At 44.2% G+C, this 20,058-nt stretch overlaps 1 protein-coding gene across 1 annotated transcript in view; it reads right to left on the reverse strand.

Annotated features, from left to right (window-relative positions):
• The window catches only part of LOC147690382 (uncharacterized), a 2,590,730-nt gene that overhangs the window by 1,576,113 nt on the left and 994,559 nt on the right, over positions 1 to 20,058 (reverse strand). The window contains exon 29 of the mRNA XM_086936677.1: positions 3,087 to 3,173. Within this exon, the coding sequence (XP_086792803.1) occupies positions 3,087 to 3,173 (87 nt within the window). The remainder of the gene's footprint in view (positions 1 to 3,086; positions 3,174 to 20,058) is intronic.

Consider the following 20,058-nt stretch of genomic DNA (forward strand, 5'->3'; position numbering starts at 1 on the left):
TATTGACACCATCCAGTCTTCTTCCATCAGCGCCTGAAGAACCTGTGTAAGGGTGAGCATCTTGAACTTCTCCTGTTTTAGGTAAAGGTACAAGATCCTGAGATCCAGGATTGGACGAAGCCTGCCATCCTTCTTGGGTATCAGGAAATCCCGAGAGTAGCATACCTGACCACTTTCCTGCTCTGGAACCAACTCTTTCGCACCCTTTCTTAACAGTGTCTGGACTTCCTCATGCAGGAGTAACAGGTGTTCCTCTGTGCAAAAACCTTGGCAAGGAGTGTAATTTGGAGGGAATTCCCAAAAGGGAAGAACATACCCATTTTCTACGAGATTGAGAACCCAAAGATCTGATGTAACCGATTTCCACTCCCATAGAAAATAGGTAAGCTGACCCCCTACAGGACCCGCATGATCCTGAAAGGCGGATCTAGGGCTGCTTTTCTGTGGCTGGGGGGTTGGAAGAGGTGGAGGAGGAGGAGGCCTGGCATCCTCGAGGACGAGCTCTTTGCTTACCCCTGTAAGACCTGTACCGGGGGTTTTGCTGCTGCTGTTGACCTTGTCGGTAGGGGCGACAGGAAGAACGTCCAAACCCTCTATACCTTTTGGTAGATGAACGCCTGGTTTGCAGCCCCAAAGATTTGGCAGTAGCCCTACTGTCCTTAAATCTCTCTAAGGCTGCGTCAGCTTTTTTTCCTAAAAGTTCAACACAGTCAAAAGGCAGATCCAGTAATGCGGCCTGAACGTCCGCCGAAAAGTCCAATGACTTCAGCCAGGCAGTTCTCCTAGAGGCAACAGCGGTTCCCATGATGCGAGCAACCGAATCAGCAGTGTCCAGCCCACTCTGGATCACCTGGCGTGCAGCCGCCTGTCCATCAGTCAACACTTCCTCAAAATCCTTCCTGTTGTCATCAGGAATTTTAGGAGCTAACAGACGCAGCGAATCCATAAGGGCATGAATGTATCTCCCCATAAGGCAAGTGGCATTAGTTGACTTTAAAGCCATACTTGCTGAAGAAAAGGACTTCTTAGCAGTCTGGTCTTGTTTCTTGGCATCCTTATCCCCAGGCACTTGAGGAAATGTGCCCACAGTCTTTTTAGAACAGGCTGCCTGAATATCAAGACTTTCAGGCGAAGGATGTGACGTTAAAAATTCAGGGTCCCCAGGTGCTACATTATACCTCCTTGTAACACTTTTAGACACTGCAGGAGCTGTTAGAGGCTTGTTCCAAACCCTAAAAATAGGCTCAGTTAAAGCCTCATTAAAAGGGAGCAACGGCTCAATTACAGAACTTGGGGAATGGAGAACCTCAATCAGAAGATTAGATTTAAATTCGACCATAGGCAAGGTTAAATTCAAAAGTTCTGCAGCCTTCCTCATGACCATGTGGTATGGCTTAACATCCTTTGAAGGGGCATCAGATACAGATGGCAGCTCCTATTGAGGAGAAAGCTCCAGACTACTAGCCTCCGCTAGATCTTCAAAACAATCATCTTGAAGCTCACCTTCCTCCATCTCAGCCTCAGCCTCCCTATATCTTTGTTCTTCCAAGAGGCGCTGAGCATCCCTCCTAGATCTCTCCTTCAACAGCCGCGCCGTTGAATCCATGAACACTCCGACGGAGCCGGGATTGACGTCGGGATCGACTCCGAAGGCCCAGGGCTCTGTTCACGAGGTCGACTCAGAGCTGGCGATGTCGGTATCGGCGGAGCCAAGTACTGCCAAGGCGGCGGCGGCGGCGGAGCCGGCATGAAAGGCATAAAGGGAGCTGGAGCATAGAATTGGGGAACTCCAAAATTAAAAGCCAGAGGACCCATAAGACCCAAAGGTGCACCAGAGGAGTGCAATGCTCTGGAAAAGACACCATACATAGCATTTAAAAATGCCGAAGGGTCTTGACCTGGGGCCAGGAAAGAAGGGTGAGAACCCTCAGACTGACCCTTTACAGCCTCCGGATTTGCCTCTTCTTCCACAGGTACTGAACCTTCATCCAAAGGGACCTCTTCATCCTCTCGAGCCGGGGACGGCACCGGAGTCGGTGAATGAGCTCGCGATTCAAAGGCGAAGCCTCACCTTCTGGATCCAAGACTTCTGACGATGGAGACACAAAATCCTTCCCATGCTTCTTCTTAGGCGACTTCGGTCTCGAGTTCGAATCCTTACCGGAGTGATGTCGAGACCCATGCCTTCGTTTCTTATGTTTTTTCTTCGACTTCGAAGCATGATCAGATGAAGACTTCGAAAGCGACGCCGTACGGGATCTTGACCGCGACCTCGACCTCGACTTCGACCTCGCCCTTCTCGAACGTGATCTCGAAGTCTTCTTTTCTTTACTACCTCTCAACTTCGCCATCAGAAGCTTGGTCTCCCTCTCACGAAGCGCCTTCGGGTTCATTTTTCGACACGAAGAGCAGCTGACGACATCATGGTCCGAACTCAGGCACCAGATACAATCTTCGTGCGGGTCCGTGATAGACATCATCTTGCCGCACTCTCTACAAGACTTGAACCCGGTCTTCTTAGTCGACATCGCTAGAGACACAAAGAAGCAGGAAAATCGAGAAAACAGTAACAAAGTTACCAACAGCTACAGAGATTACCCGAAACCGTTAGCGTTGATGACACGGAAAAAAGGGAACTGATGTCATCAAGCCGGCGTGGGCCTATTATGGTGTCGGTGACGTCAGCGGAGTCGCGCGCAATGCCGTGCCTCTATGACATCGTCCACGTTGGCGCGAAGCTACAAAAAAGAATTTTCGAATGTTGCTGACGCAAGGGGGATATTCACAAGGTGAGTAATCCACTGGCAGATGTATCTATCAGAATATGGAACCACAGAAGTATAATTAACTACGTGCCCCTCCAGTACAATCGAACCAATGATAGATAGTCCAGTTAAACCCCAGTTGGGCGCTTGGCTTTATTCCTTCAAGAAGAAACTCTCCACTATCTCCCTGGAGCTTGAACCAGTCGCTTTGACCTCGTCCAGCATCCTGCCTGGCCGGCAATATCTGTGCACTTGCAAACATCTCCGAGCAGCTAATCATAGTTCGTTCCCTCGATCCTGGCATCTCACATAAAGACCTACCGTTGAGGAACGGCGGCAATCCCTTGTGCTCTGGAAGTCGCCTGGAATATTGGTTGCACATCCAGGTCCGTTCTGCAGGTGTCATCACTTGGAACTCTGAAATTAAAGAAAAGAAAAGCAAAGGGAAAAAGAACAACATTAGTGCATTGCTCTTGTTTTCTCAGTGACTCTGTTGATTTCAAGCTTGCGATACTCAGGTACTTGTGCATTTATTCCTGAACTGAGTAACAACACTATTGAGAGCACTAGAGACATTCCCATGAGCAAAAAAAGAGGATAGAGCGGTGAAGCTGAAAGACAAAGCAAAATTCTTCTGAAGTATATGGCGTAAAATGTTCAATGAGGAGGCTTAGAACCATGACTTAGGACTCAATATAAGAGTTGTGTGTCTCCTTATCACAAGAGTTCATAATAAGTGTTTACTGTTTTAATTACTTTGTAAGTGTGTTTCATTACTTGGAGTGTTTACAAGAAATTGATTATGTTGATTGGCACAATGACTAATGTGATTTATGTTACTTTTTCCTAGTTGTTCATTAGAGCACCATAGAATGCGCAATCCCAAAAAGGGAGATTGTTGGGTGTCCTGTGTATAATAATGAGTCAGACCAACATCCAGTGATTTAGTCATTTCCTTTTTTGTTGTTTTATCCAGACTCCGTTCACTCCTGGGACAGTGTCTGTTTGACGTAATACATTCTTTGGTTGAGTGCTGTGTTGGGAATCAGATGGGTCCAGCATCGCCTATGCAGACAAGTTTTCCTAGTCAGCTGTCCGACAGAAAACTAAGCCACTTAAAGCTTTTTTGCCCAGACGATATGGACCCAGGGAATTTGATAAATGCTCAGGATCTAGCTCAGACATTACCAGAGATTTCCAGTGAGGAAATTCCCAATATGGTAATATTAACTGGAGTTCTGGACTTTTTGGTTCCGTCCAGAGGTGTCAGGGAACAACACCCAAAGACCCCGGAGTTCCACCTGCCTTGGTGCGCAAATGAACAGAAACACGGGCTTCTCGATGGTGGCGTCAAAGACCAAAGGTTTATTACTGCAGGGACACAGAAGTCACAGAAACTACGCATGGGCAGTAACTAGGAGCCTGTTCGATTTGTACAAAGAGGGTTGCTCCTTATATACTAAGTTTTAAGCTGGGGGCAAATTCTTTACATGCAATACATTCTCAAAACCTTTGTGTCTAAAACAATAAATATTTGGCGTTACACAGGAACTGTCCATAATATCTGATGCCAAACATTACAAAGAGGGGTTCCCACTAGTTCATCACAATCCCTTGTCAATATTGTATTCAAGAGCCGGACCGCCTCATCGTAAATTTCGTTACCTCCCCCTAATAAAGGCCCAGAAGGAAAGGAGCAGAGCCAGGTGCAGAAGATAGGAAAGCGGGATAAGAGATGTTTGTGGGTTGTAAATGGGCAAGGCTACCGGCTTCGGCCGCCTAATCATGATCGGGACAATGGACACGAGAACCAGTTCAGTAGGGCTGGCCTCAGGCAGAGGAGGCAGCCTTTGTCGAGTCATGCAGCTACAGCGTGATCTGGTTTAAGGTGCACGTGTCATGAAAGAGGTGAATCTCCGGCTAAAGCTACGTGTCCTTAATCGAAATGAAGTGATCAGAGGTTATTGCATATGTGAGGGCAAGAAACACAAAATGGCTGCCATGATCTAAGATGGATGCCATGGGTAGATCAGAAATGTGTTCATAACAGGAGTACTCTTGCTCGTAGCATAGCGAAAACACCAGGATATGCTAAATGGATCATTTGCGGTTCGCTGATACCAATATTATGTATTTCCGACAATATTGAAAACACGGGTTCAAATCGTCACAGAACCTCAGACCCTCCTTTTGCCCTTACATAGGCAATTACTCAGTCTATGTCAGAATCTAGTTCTATACTCATCAGGTCAGTGACATGTTGTTGTATCATCATCCTTTCTCGTGCCCTTTCTCCAAACGCAGGTGGTTTCCTAAAACAGGTTGCAGCACAAAGGCTACACAGAGCAGGACCACACTGGATAATCAAGCAACATGAGAATAGGAATACTAAGATGACACCAATGACCATCAGAACCTTCCATCCCCACGCTGAGATCAGAGTCCAAAACCACTCCATGAAGGACCAGTTTCCCTTGTCTACATGAATAGAGTCGGAAATCTTGTGTAGCTTTGAGATCGCCTCATAGACTGTTGGAGCATTATTAGGAATAAAGACACAGCAGCTCGATTGGATCATTCTGCATACCCCACCTCGGTCTGCAAGGATAACGTCTAGAACCATACGGTTCTGCAACGTCATGAGTCTATCCGCCTGAAGCTCAGCTGTTAAATTGCTAAGGGCACCAGCAGTTTCGGTAATAGTAGATTCAACTACCCGTGTTAGCTGACGTATGTTTCTACTATTGGCCATAGGCCCCCAGAACGGAAGGAAGCCTTTGAAAAAGTCTCCAGCTTCCTGACCAGCGGTATCTTCCTTGCTGAAGACACCTCTCGCTACTCTGGTTCTGTGATAGTCAGATGAAGCAGTGTATGTTGGAGGCAACAATCGAGCAATATAACATGAACCTGAAAAGTCGGCAGGCAACCATGTATACGCTCTGTCTCGACAGATGAAGTAGGTACCCCTAGCAGTAAGGAAGGCAGGGGAAGAGTTAGCCGGAAACACATAAGTCTCAACGCACTCACTCCTCCCTAGCTGAGCTCTTGGATTTCTCCCACTACCTTGCAAACAGACCTGACCTCGGTGAGGTACGACCCAGATTGGAGTTGAGCTTTTACGCTTGCTTTCTCCTAAACTAAGGCGATACTCTGAAGTATTCCAAGTTAAATACACTCGCAGTTCGTCTCTAGGGTATGATGGAGTATTATTGACGTCCTTGATCATGTCAATAATTCCCTGGACTAAGGCTTTGTTGGCAGAGTTATATTTAGTGGAACGTGGTGGACGCGGAGGATAGGTTTCAAGGGCATAAGCAAAGATGGTTTGAAAGGCCTGAAATGATCCATTGTAGCTAAAAGGCAAAACCAGATAGGGAATGCCTTTATCCATAGTGTGGGGTATCAAGCCACACACCCAGCAGTCTGTAGTGTTAACTACCAGTTGGTGTTGGTGCAAGAGCTGTACAAAAGTGTTATTAATGAATTCTGAGCGTCGGGCTTGCTCATGTTCAGGAAACGAGTGAAAAGAGTGTATAGAAGAAACAGTGGAAGTAACAGGATTAAGGGGAGGTACTGTAGTTACTGGCACATAAATCAAACTTATACCAAAAGCAATTCCACCCACCAACGTTACCAAAACAATTAGAAATGTAATGGCACATTGCGTCAAAAAGCATTTGCTATGAAGAATTCTGTAGAGTCTGTTTCTGCGAACATAAATCACGTTTTCTCGTTGCAGCGCAGGAAGCTCCATCTTCTACAATCCGCTCGCGACCACTGATGATGTGTACGTAGATGAAAATGCCTCTATCAGCCCTGGGAGTTCCCAGAACTAACAGAAAGATCGACCTTGTGTCAGACCCCCGCAGATTCAACTAGGCACACAGCCACGACCCTACGGCTACCCAGACGGCAAGGCAATTTTAAAAACAATAAAACAATAGCAAACTTCCTGGCTGAAGGCAAAAGTTCAATGTATCAAAATCACAATATGCAGTTGCCTGCTTTATTTGTCCATTTTACGGTTTTGTAAATTATATCTTTGCTTCGCAGGTACTGTTTGATCGGCAAATAGTGTATCACTAGTAGCTGTTGCAGTGTTTAAGTTCGCAGATGACAGAGTTTCTTCTGATGCTGGAGACAAATGTTCAGTGTTCAAAGGAGTCTTTTCAGGAGGAGAGTCAGATTTCGAAGTGTCAGTAATCAATTCGGCATCGCTGAAAGGGATGAACTTCGGTGTGCTTTCAGATTCGGAGGCACCAATTCCCTTCTTCACCCAGTCGTCGTAAGGAAGTGGCAAAGGGACACGCTTAACATGGGACGCGTGCACCCAGTGCTTGCGGCCAGCTACACGAACTGCTGTCCTCGTTGCAAGCAGGACCTGGAAAGGACCGACGTATCGGGGCTGAAGATTCTTCGTCCTCGCGAAGTTCCTGATAACCACGTGTTCTCCGGGTTTCAGCTGATGCCCTGGACTCTCCGGAGGCTTTGGTAAAGCATCGAAAACCTGTTGATGAATAAGACTCAATTTAGCAGTCAAGTCGTAAAGGTAGTCTATCAACATAGGATATTCTAAAGAACTGAACTCTTTAGGCCTTGGCACACCCCAGATATTTGCCGGGCGGCCAAAGACTATCTCGTAAGGGCTAAGCCCCACTCTAGAATGTACAGTTGCTCTCGTTGATAATAAAGCCAAAGGAAGTGCGTCTGGCCAGGTTAAACCTGTGGATGCTTGTATCTTAGCTAATTTCAGCTTGAGGGTGCCATTGTAACCCTCCACTAAACCAGCAGACTGGGGATGGTTCGCACTGTGGAACTTTTGTTTCAGACCTAGGCCGGCACACACACTCTGCATAACTTTCCCTATAAACTCACTTCCGTTATCTGACCATACAATCCGTGGCATTCCATACCTAGGGAAATATTCCTTGAGGAGAATTTTGGCAGTTGATAGAGCAGTATTGTCCTTTAATGGGTATGCTTCAATCCACCTGGAAAAAGCACAGACTACCACCAGGACATATTTCAAATTATTACAGCGATCCATGTGAATGAAGTCTAACTGAATCACTTCAAAGGGACAGGAAGGAGGAGCGAAGTGACCAGCAGGAGTTGGAGTTCCCTTGCCAGGATTATGCATCAGGCATACCATACAATTTTTCACCACTCTCTCTGCACATTTGCTGATCCCATCATTCTTCCAGACTGGAGCCAACATCTTACAGATTCCTTTAGAACTGATATGCGCTACTCCATGCGCCATCGTCACCACTGCAAGCACATACGCATTAGGCAACATCCAACGCTGCTGTTCTGTCAAATCAATCCAACACCCATTTGAATCTAACTTGCCCGTACTCTCTCTCCATACACGTTTCTCTTCCTCAGTTGCTTCTTTCTGAATCTCTTTCACATTTTCCATTGTATCCTCACACATTCCAGATTCAGCAATCCATCTTGCAGACGTAGCAACATACATTCTACTCATTATGTCTCTAGCTGTCTGTTTAGCGGTCTCATCAGCAAAAGCATTTCCACGACCAACATCATCCGTGATTGCTTTATGAGCACTGCACTTCACAATCGCAACTTCAGTCGGCAAGGTTAGAGATTCCAACAGATCGTTAACTAGCTGACCATGTTGAATCTTCGTCCCATGGGACGTAATGAAACCTCTTTCTCTCCACAAACGGCCAAAACTATGGGCCACGCCAAATGCGTACTGACTATCTGTAAAGACATTCACTCTCTTTCCCTTAGCTAAAACACACGCTCTGGTTAAAGCTATTAATTCTGCAGCTTGGGCAGAATTCTGACTCACTCTTGCAGTCTCCACAATCGTTTTCAGAGTCGTTACTGCGTAAGCAGCTGTCACATCACCATTCTCTAGTTTAAAACATGACCCATCCACATACAATGTACCATCCGGATCTGATAATGGAGTATCCTTCAAGTCAATTCTTCCTTTTGTCTCTTCCTCCGTTTTAAAACAACAATCATGTGGCTCGGAATCACTCGACTCTTGATTAGCCGGCAACAGAGTTGCTGGATTCAATACATTACATCTTTTAATCTGAATATGACTCGCTAGTAATGTCAGCTCGTAACCAGATAGTCTCGCACTAGTAAGGTGTTGTGTCTTGGTTCGGTTCATGAGTGTATCCACCGCATGAGGAACCATGACCACTAGCATGTTGTTCATCACTAAACCAGCAGATTGTCGAATGGAAGCCGCAGCTGCCGCTGTAGCTCTCAAACAACTAGGTAACGCTCTAGCTACCGGATCCAATGTTGATGAGAAATACGCACAAGGGCGTTGTTTATCACCAAATTTCTGTGTCAGAACACTCAACGCGCAACCTTCTCTCTCGTGAACATAGAGCGTGAATGGCTTACTGTAATCAGGTGTACCCAATACAGGAGCTGAACACAGTGCTTTTCGTAACTCAGTAAAACTCTCTTGACATTCCTCAGACCATGGCACCGGACTCGGAACATTTTTCCCAGTCAAAGCTACCAACGGCTTCGCTAAAAGAGAAAAATTCGGGATCCACTGTCTACAGTAGGAGGTAATACCTAAAAAGGCACGTACTTCTCTTTGTGTGCGTGGAACACTCATTTGCGTAATTGCTTTTATTCTCTCTGGGGTCAACTTCCTTCCCTCCTTTGACAAGAGATGACCTAGGTAGGTCACTTCTTGGCAGCAGTATTGCATCTTAGAAGGTGATACCTTGTGATTCAAATTAGACAAGTGATGTAATAACGAAACTGTAGCTGCTTTGCAAGTTTCCTTGTCATCGGCAGCCACTAAAAGATCATCTACATATTGTACTAGAGCAGAACCTGGAGGAAGGACAAAAGAATCTAACTGACTCTTTAATGCTTGACTGTAAATAGATGGGCTCTCACAGTAGCCCTGTGGAGCGCGTTTAAATCTGAAACTGCGACCTCCTAGACAGAAGCCGAAAATATCTCTGCTTTCCTCGGCTATTGGAATGCTGAAAAAGGCATTCTTCAAGTCGATGACTGAGAACCAAGTAGCTGTAGCAGGTATCAATGTTAACAATGCAGTAATGTCTGGTACCACAGGAAACTGCGGGACCACAATCTTATTAACTTCTCTGAGGTCAATAACAAACCTATATACTGGAGGCTTTGTGGGATCCGTTCGTTTCAAAATCGGTAATACAGGACTATTACAAACATTTCCTCTAGTTTCTTCGACCACACCTTTCTTAATCAAGTCTTGCACAATCAATAAAAGTGCACGCTCACCTTCACTAGATATTTTGTATTGCGGAATTCTTGGAAATTTCACATTGGCTTTCAAAGTTACTACATATGGTGGTATTTCTAAAAGGCCTACTTCATTAGGACCAGTCGCCCAAAGAGAATCAGGGAGTGAACGCAGCTCTGGCGGGAGTGCATCCATTGACAAGTACATCGGAGAGGTGATTCTTTTACCCAATGTAAGCTGTACCCATTCCGGAGAACAGTACAATGTCGCATATAGTCGTTTTAACAAGTCTAAACCAAGCAGATTTTCATTACAACCCGTCGTCAAAATCAGTGGTGCTTTTAATTGGCACGGTCCAACAGAAATAGACAAAGGACCAGATATGGGGTTGTAAACAGGGGCGCCTGAAAAACCTACAGAAACATTTGTTGAGCCAGACAAAGGTGCGCCAGGGAGTTTCGCATGAATGATAGAACTTTTTGCGGCACCAGTATCCAACAGAAACGGTTCGACTACACCTGATGTTGCTACTGCGACATAAGGCCCACTCTGATCCACTGGAACTGATACTACTCCCTCTCTTTGTCCATGGCTGTCCTAGTACCCATTTTGCTGAAATCCCTCATCCGCTTCACAATAATCTTCAACAAGATACTGTTGAGATCTATTCTGCTGAGTAGACTGTCCATTTCGCTGATCAAAGTGATTGGAAGGACGATCATTCGTCTGTGGAGGCATAGCACCTCGCCCTCGACCTCTAGAATTTTGCACAAAACCACCAGGACCTCTCTGAGATGCTGCATTATTTTGCGCTAAAATCGGGCATTCATTTTTGTAGTGACCCTCTTTCTTACAGTACGCACACTGGTTCCACTGATATTGAGGCCTCGTTGAACTATAATCTGTCCTTTGATACGAATTCTGTTGCGTGTTAGTTTGATTCGTGCGAGGCGGATACGCCTGTTGCAAAAGAACTTTAGTCTTTAATTCTTTCGTTTTCTTTTCTGACTTTTCCTTCTCTTCTTTATCCCTATTTTCATAGTACTGGGCAGTGGCAAGTATTTGCGCAGTTGTAGAAACAGCCCACGCACTCTCTGAATCCTTTAATTTATTGCATAACTCAGGTAACAAATTATGCACAAATTTATCAACAAACAGTCTCTGTCCTCCTTCAGTGCTCATATCCTGACCACTATGATCTACAAAAGTCTCTTCGAACCTCGTGAAAAAGTCGGAGACACTTTCGTCTTTCTTTTGCTTGCATGCGGATAACTTGTCCCAATTAACACGTAATGCGGGCATCAGAGTCTTCATTAAGTCAATTATCCTACCCGGAAGATTAGCAATTAGGGGTTCAGGTTTTGCACCACCCGTTTGCTGACCATCCGCTGCAGTGATAGCTGCCCAATCACCTCCTAAAGCAACTTGATGATCTTCCCTACGAATTTTAGCCCACACTGGTTGAGGAACTACATTTCCAAATAACATATCAATGTTTGCTAGGTTCATTATACAAGCCTCAACTGTCTGTGTTAATTCCTTGTAATATCCAGCAGGATTCTTACGCGGATCTGGTAAGGCCTGTTTCACTGCTAGTACTTCAGCTCGCTTCCACGGAATGTGTATCCACACTCTCTGGAATTGTGCTGGAGCAGCCACAATACCAGCAACATTGTCAGCTTGCACAGCTTCGCGCCAAATTGGAGGAACTTCCCTCATTGGATATTGACGACTCAGCTTCGTCTTACTCTTCTCTAAATCTCTCGGTGAACGAAGAGATGGATCATGTCTAAAACTTAAGATCAATTCCATCGCTTCTTCTATATTTTCACCTACTATCATACCAGCAGCAAACTCTTTCTGAATCCTAATTAAGTCTTCTAAATCCGATTCAACATCATCTTCATCTATTTCCTCACGTAGCAACGAGCACATCTCGTCAAAGACGTACCGTTGCGTTGGTTCCTTCCACTGCATAAATGTATCTAATACATCTCTCGTACTATATCTCCTACTCTTTGAAATCCATCTGAGAGCCGTGGAATCTAAAATTCCCCGTTCCTCAGTGCTTGGATGCTGACTACGTCTCTGAACAGAGTCAGAAGTAGGAGTCTTGATTAAAGTTTTATAGAAAGGAGACAGCATATTAGACACAGAATCAGTGATTCTTCGACGAACAGAAAGTGGAGTCAACACACTCGCAGACGTAGAAAATGCAGTAGAGGTAGGAACAGATAGCGGAACAGTAGGAGTATCGAGAAAAATAGTTTGTGGAACAGCAGCAGGTGTAAGCGAGACAGATACAGGTATAGAAGTCGGCAATCCAGGAGGAGGAGGAGCCGTAGGAACATTCACATTAACCACAGGAGGTACAGGAGCTTGATTCTGAGGGGCAGGAGCAAGAATACCAGGTTGTCCAGCAACCGGCAATTGAACATTTGGTACAAGTGGAGCCGTAGCACCTTGTGCATACGGTGGAGGTGACCGTAACAAATAAGACAACAGAGGATCGTTTTCGGGGTCCTCTAGTATCTTAGCTGTTTTCGATGGCAAGGCAGGATAGCACTTGTCGATCGCTAAATTATGCTCTCTAATGGCCACCTCTATGGCTTTCTCACACTCATTATCTTGCAACTGTTTAGTTGCTTGCTCTAGAGTCAACTCTTCTTTCTCTTTCTGTTCTTTCTTTAACCTCTTCATTTCTCTCTGTTTGGATTCCTTTCGCCAGTAACGGAAAGAATCAAACATTGCCGGCCGGGCTTTCTTCCTAAACAATTTCGCTTCTAAATTATCAAGAATTTCGGGTTCGAAACTACCATGTAGTGGCCAACTAAGGACACCGTCTTTCACAGTGTAGCGGACCCACACCTCATTATAGGATATAGGACCCACACCATGTTTACAATATAAGTCATATAGGGGAGTCCCAATCGGAGGAACCAGACATGAGTCCTCCAATCGTGAGTCACTGTTGCAACCGAAACAGGACAACATACAATTTTTCCGACTTACCATTTTCAGTCCGGAACACAAAACAAACAAGACACGAAACAGATATGTGCACTTGAACCAAGAACTTTAAGGCCTACCAAAACCAAACTAATGTATCGATACCCAAACTGAACCAAATAGATTATCGTAACCAGAACAACCAATGATAATCTTACGAAACCGAACCAAACTAAGAACCAAAAAGGATTTTAACAACCCTCACGAAGTAACCAACTAGCAACCACTAAATACTTAACTGAGGCACTGAAGACGTCACCAAGGAGAAACCCGTCACGTTTCGCTGTACTAAGGGCTGCACCTCGGGTCCAAGACAGGGCGACGGTCAAGGCAACGGCCCACTGCAGCCGTCCTGAACGGGAACCCTCGTGGAAGAGAACTTCGGGCCACTTTTGCGATATGCCGGGATCGATGAAGTGGGGCGCCTCCCTCAGGAATCTTCACACGAAGCTTCTCGAACTCTTCAGGCTTTTGGACCGGTACCGAATGACGTCGCCCCACGTTGGGCGCCAATTGGAGTTCTGGACTTTTTGGTTCCGTCCAGAGGTGTCAGGGAACAACACCCAAAGACCCCGGAGTTCCACCTGCCTTGGTGCGCAAATGAACAGAAACACGGGCTTCTCGATGGTGGCGTCAAAGACCAAAGGTTTATTACTGCAGGGACACAGAAGTCACAGAAACTACGCATGGGCAGTAACTAGGAGCCTGTTCGATTTGTACAAAGAGGGTTGCTCCTTATATACTAAGTTTTAAGCTGGGGGCAAATTCTTTACATGCAATACATTCTCAAAACCTTTGTGTCTAAAACAATAAATATTTGGCGTTACACAGGAACTGTCGATAATATCTGATGCCAAACATTACGAAGAGGGGTTCCCACTAGTTCATCACAATCCCTTGTCAATATTGTATTCAAGAGCCGGACCGCCTCATCGTAAATTTCGTTACCTCCCCCTAATAAAGGCCCAGAAGGAAAGGAGCAGAGCCAGGTGCAGAAGATAGGAAAGCGGGATAAGAGATGTTTGTGGGTTGTAAATGGGCAAGGCTACCGGCTTCGGCCGCCTAATCATGATCGGGACAATGGACACGAGAACCAGTTCAGTAGGGCTGGCCTCAGGCAGAGGAGGCAGCCTTTGTCGAGTCATGCAGCTACAGCGTGATCTGGTTTAAGGTGCACGTGTCATGAAAGAGGTGAATCTCCGGCTAAAGCTACGTGTCCTTAATCGAAATGAAGTGATCAGAGGTTATTGCATATGTGAGGGCAAGAAACACAAAATGGCTGCCATGATCTAAGATGGATGCCATGGGTAGATCAGAAATGTGTTCATAACAGGAGTACTCTTGCTCGTAGCATAGCGAAAACACCAGGATATGCTAAATGGATCATTTGCGGTTCGCTGATACCAATATTATGTATTTCCGACAATATTGAAAACACGGGTTCAAATCGTCACGGAACCTCATAACTAGGGCCCTTGGAGAGCTGTAGAGTGTAGTTCAAACCCTCAGGGATACACTGGTGCAATATCCTACACATAATTTGTCCTGGTTAGATTCAGGATTCATTTCCAAGGATAAACAATTTGTCACTCATTCCATTCCGTTTACAATTGAATCAAGGGCAACAGAGCTGTAATGGAATGAGGGAACAGCCTGTACTAATGACACTGTATATACATTTACTACCACTTCGCTGGCTCACCTAGAGTGCTTTTTTGCAGATAGCACTAACTTTAATGCATTCTGCAGACAATGTCAACTGCAATTATTGTGTAAACTGGGGCCAATCCCCTCTGATACAGCCTGCATTGCATTTATCATCACCCACCTAGATGGTAATGGTGTAAATTGGGCAATACCTCTCATTGAGAATACCGATCCACTGTTGCACAAATATGCTAGGTTTTAAGAACCTATGCAACGCTTATTTACAAAGCATACCTTTATTAAGGTAGGTGATAATGAGCTTTTAAACCTACGACAGGGTAAGAACTTACTTATAATACAACAGTTCGCAAATTACTTGTTGAAACTCAATGGCCCAAAGAAAAAAGCATATCCCTGTTTTATAGGGTCTGAAAGATTAATTGAAAGATTATTTGGCTCACATAGTTGACCCTCCCTACTGATTGGGTGCAATTTATTGATCTAGTCGTTAGACTTGATTATTGACTTGCTGAGTATGAGAGCAACAGATCTAGAAATGAGCCAAGGCTGTTTTGGTTCGTTCTGAGTGAAAGCAGACTGATGTTAAGGTTGAGGATTCAGTAGAACGCATGCTAATTGGAAGAACAAGGGGTTATTATCTATAATGGAAAGGAACGATGCAGAAAATATATCTGTGCCTAAATTGTGGTTAAGCAGGATACTTTGCCTGCAATTGTATCGCCAAACCAAAAAAGGCTTCGAAAAAGATGAAAGTCATCACAGAGGGCAATCAGGAAAACATGCAAGCTTAACTTGTACTCAGGTGAACTTGTCGAGTAGGTCTAATACGCTGACCTCAGAACATAACATAGGTAAAATTCCACAACACCTAACCATTTCAGTCGCCATGATAATTTCCCCACAACAACAAAAACAGTTGCCTATGCTCCTGGATTCAGCAGACCCAGGCGATTTCTAGGATTTAAGTGTGGCGAGTTCCTTAAATATCCCTTGAGTAAAGAAACAAGAACCAGAAGTAGTACTGGCAGTTGTTAGATCTGAATTATCATCAGAATTGATTACTTAACAAAAGGTTCCCATGAACTTAATTTTTGCTAATAGACAAAAAGACACCCCATCTTTCAATCTAATAGAGGTGCACACTTTCGGTGCTATCATAGGGATATCCTAGCTACAACTCTATAATCCCCTTATTGATTGGTCTTCATGCTGGGTGAATTTAGGGTCACCATACTGTAGTTACAGTTGCTATACCACAGCACAAGACTTGATTCTACCCCAAATGTATGTAGCAGTGGCACCAGAACTTTCAAACATCCGTCCAAAGGAATACTTGGATTTTCTGGATGTATTTGATGAAAAGAAAGCCATTCAGCTATGCCCTCACAGGGACTTTGACTGTTGAATTCATTTTATTACAGGAGCTAGCCTACCAAGTAGTCTCATTTACTCTCAATCGGAAACTTGGACTAATTATCTAAAGCAATATCCGGACGAATTGCTAGTTTTAGGATTCATTCGTCATGCCACTTCTCCTGTTTCTTCTGCCCTATTCTTTGTCCCAAAGAAGAATGGTGATTTACGTGCATGCATACACTATAGGGCCCTAAATAAGTTAACAGTCTAGAATAGACACCTTTTACCACCAATAACTGTTCTCTTGGATCAGGTGTGAAAGTCAATAGAATACACAAGAGGGTGCTGGTTACATATTGGTTGTACCTAAAGTTTTTTTTTTTATTGAGGTAGATAGGCTGTTAAATGCATGGTTATCACCATTTTAGCCCAAGGAAGAGTTTTACTACTGCTTATATCACCTTGGGACTCCCACTATGACAACAGAGAATGATTCCACCATGTAAATCTATGAAAGATACCCCAATGCTGGATCATTATGTTTTCAGGAGTGGTGCCACTATCTACTGGGTGCAGAACATACAGTTACAGGTTAAACAGATCATAAAAATGTGAATTCTTTTACTATCCTTCTAGCACTTGACACACAGACAGGATAGAGGGCTCTTGTTTTTTCAGTGAAAATTATGTTGTTCTTACGTACCACCCTGGAACACATCAGACCAAGGCAGATATATTATCACAATGGGGTCATGATTCACCCAAATTAGCACATAACCCACCCCACAATCTATTAGGTTCTGAGCAGGTGATAGGTACTTATACTAAAGAACAGTTTTGGTAACAACTTGTATGTAACCACTGAAAAACTCAGACATAAGGTGTGAAATTGATGCCATGATAAACCACTTGCTGGACATTCTGGCATTCGAAAAACTCTTGCTAACTGTAAAAGATGGCTTTGGTGGCCTAACCTATCCATGGATGTGCACACTTATGTGCAAGCCTGTCCCATATGCCCCAGAATAAGTCGGTCCATACTCCATCATTGGGTTTTTTGCACCACCCCTGGCCAGTGCCTCCATACCCCTGGCATGCCATCAGTTTGGACTTTGTAACCAATTTGCCAAGTTCCAATGGTTATATTACTATATGAGTAGTAGTCGGTCTGTTCTCTACAATGGTACATTTAATTCTTTAAGAGGCGATCCTTACCGTCAAAGCACCTGTAGACTTATTCACCCACTACAATTTACGATTACATGGTCTCCCATCAATCTTTATTTCCAATAGAGCCCTCAATTTGTATCAAGGTTTTGGCATAACCTGTTCAAATCCTTAGAATTCGATGCTCGTCTCTCGTCCACTTACCACCCACAAACAGATGATCAGGCAGAACGAGAAAATCAAGCACTAGAACAGATCCTTTCATGTCAATTAATGTGTCAATCTTCGGAATGGGAATATGTTTGACTTCCTGTGGAGTTTTCATAAAATAAAATAGAACACTCCGCTAGTTAGGTATCTCCTTTTTTTTTTCTTTCTTTTTTTATTGGGAATATAAGTGCAGTTACAGTTGATAAAAAAGAAATGTTGTTCATAAAAAATCCGGAGGTAAAAGCAGCAATTCTTACAAAAGTACACTAACAGACAAAACGCGACTAGACAATACAATGAATAAATTATGTGGTAATAAATATAAACTCATGTTATCCAATACGGCTAAAACAATTTATTTATGATTACATCCTGTTGTTATTTCATCATCCATCTTCACCGGTTAATCAAAAGCTAATAACAGACTCTAAAAGACGTTTTCACATTTCGACTTTTTACATTTTTGATTTCCTCCAATCTGTGACTGGGGCCCAAAGTCTTCTTCCAAAATCCCGAGTTCTAATTCCTTTAAGTTCATAGAGTGTAGACTCAATATTATGAATTCCAAGCAGTCTGGTAAGCCACATTTGGAAAGAGGGGGCCACGCTATCCTTCCAGCCGGCAGAGATCAAAAGCCTAAACACGGCCACGGATATAAAGATCAAAGCTTCCTCCTCTTTTCCAAGTTTAAGTTCAGAGTCCATGCCTAGAATCATTAGGGTAGGGGATAAGTCAATCTTATGCCCTAGCAGCCCCTCCCAAAATTTTTCAATCTCTTTTTTTACTGGTGTTAGAAGATTACAGTTACAAAACATGTGGAGTAGGTCTGCTTGTCTGTTCCCACATCTTGGACATGTATCATCGCCCTGACCCCCCAAGAAAATTGTTTTGCCGGTGTGTAATAAAGATTAAACACCGTCTTGTAGTGCTGGGCCCTTAAGTTTGTAGCTCTGAAGATCTTCTTATTCAAAAATAGGGCTTTATCAACATCTACATCAGGATTTCCCAATTTACTTGTCCAGGCTACCTCGGTCTTATCAACATCATCTTTGACCTCTGATATTAGAAGATTATATATAATATTAATTTTGCTGCGCCCTCTGGTAAGCGCTTCCATTAAGGGGCAGACGTCTGGGGGTAGCAGTTTAGGTCTCTGGGCCTTCATTAAACAAGTTATTTGTGTATAAACAAACCAATGTGTATCTGGAATACCATATCTACTTTGTATGACATCGAAGCTTACTACTCCATCTCCGTCCATCAATTGCCCCAAAGTTTTAATGCCCAGCTCTCTCCATATCTCAAGAGTTCTGTCGGCATCAATTGCTGAAAAAAGGCTGGACTTATAAATATGTAAGTATGAGTTATTTTTTGGAATATTACAGTGTTTTCTGCAAGCCGTCCAAACTCTCCAAACGCCATCTACAATCCTAAATCTTGCCTTCTTGAAGAATTTACGGTTTGTTTCACATACCATTAACCCCTGGGCCTTTCTGCCTAACAGTAATTCAAATATGGAAGGAGGGCATTCTACTCCTGCCCTTGGGTCGTTGCCATTAGGCTCTGACTGAAAGAGCACTGACATTTGTGTCAGCAGACACGTCCAATGATAGATCCTTAAATTAGGGAGAGCTCAGCCTCCCCTATCTTTGGGGAGAGACAGCAGATTGGTGGATCGTCTTATCTTCCCAAATTGCCAAATAAACTTAATGAAGATTGACTCCAGATTTGTAATAATTTTCTCCTCCAGGAACAGAGGAATGGCTCGAAATAGATACAGGATCTTAGGAAACATTGTCATTTTGACTGCGTTTACCCTCCCGATCAGGGACAGATGTAACCCATTCCACCTTTTTAGCTCAGATTTAATCGATTTAATAAGTGGGATATAATTTTCCTCCACGATTTTCTCGACTGACGCGTTAATTGTCACCCCCAGATAAACTGCTGCTTCTACAAATCTGGAATCAACCTTCACGATCTTTTTCGTACAAATGATCTGGGTCTTGGATTCATTTAGTAAATATCCTGACCTAGCGCCAAACTTTTTCTTTAAGTCGGACAAAACCTCTATTGCCTGCTGTGGCACTGGAGAAAACACCGCAATGTCGTCCGCATAAGCTAGAACTTTATTTTCATGCCCATTAAACATTACTGGTCTTAACCTTGGGCTTCCTAATATAGCCTGTATTAGCGGATCGATATATAGGGAAAAAAGGATTGGAGAACACGGGCATCCCTGACGGGTTCACCTCTTTATAGGGAACAGAGTCGATTTCTCCCCCATAACGGTCACACTGGCGACTGGATCTAGATACATCGCCTTTAGTGCCTTAATGATTTTCTGTCCGAACCCTCTACCGGCTAAAATATCCCACAAATAACTCCAGACCACCCGGTCGAATGCCTTTTCTGCATCGAGCAGGATCATGGCCATCTCCCCCCCCCCCATAGCAGCATGAGCATCATATAGGGCTATAGCTCTGTTGGTATGGTCCGTCGTGCCACGTCCCCGGACAAACCCATGCTGCCAGGGGGAAACAAGACCACCTATGACCCTGCACAACCTCCTAGCCCATATCTTCGAATAGAGCTTGGTATCGGAGTTAATCAGTGAGATAGGTCTATAGGAACCCGGATTCTCGG

The sequence above is a fragment of the Lissotriton vulgaris genome, chromosome 9, assembly GCF_964263255.1.
Source record: "Lissotriton vulgaris chromosome 9, aLisVul1.2, whole genome shotgun sequence".
NCBI lineage: Eukaryota > Metazoa > Chordata > Amphibia > Caudata > Salamandridae > Lissotriton > Lissotriton vulgaris.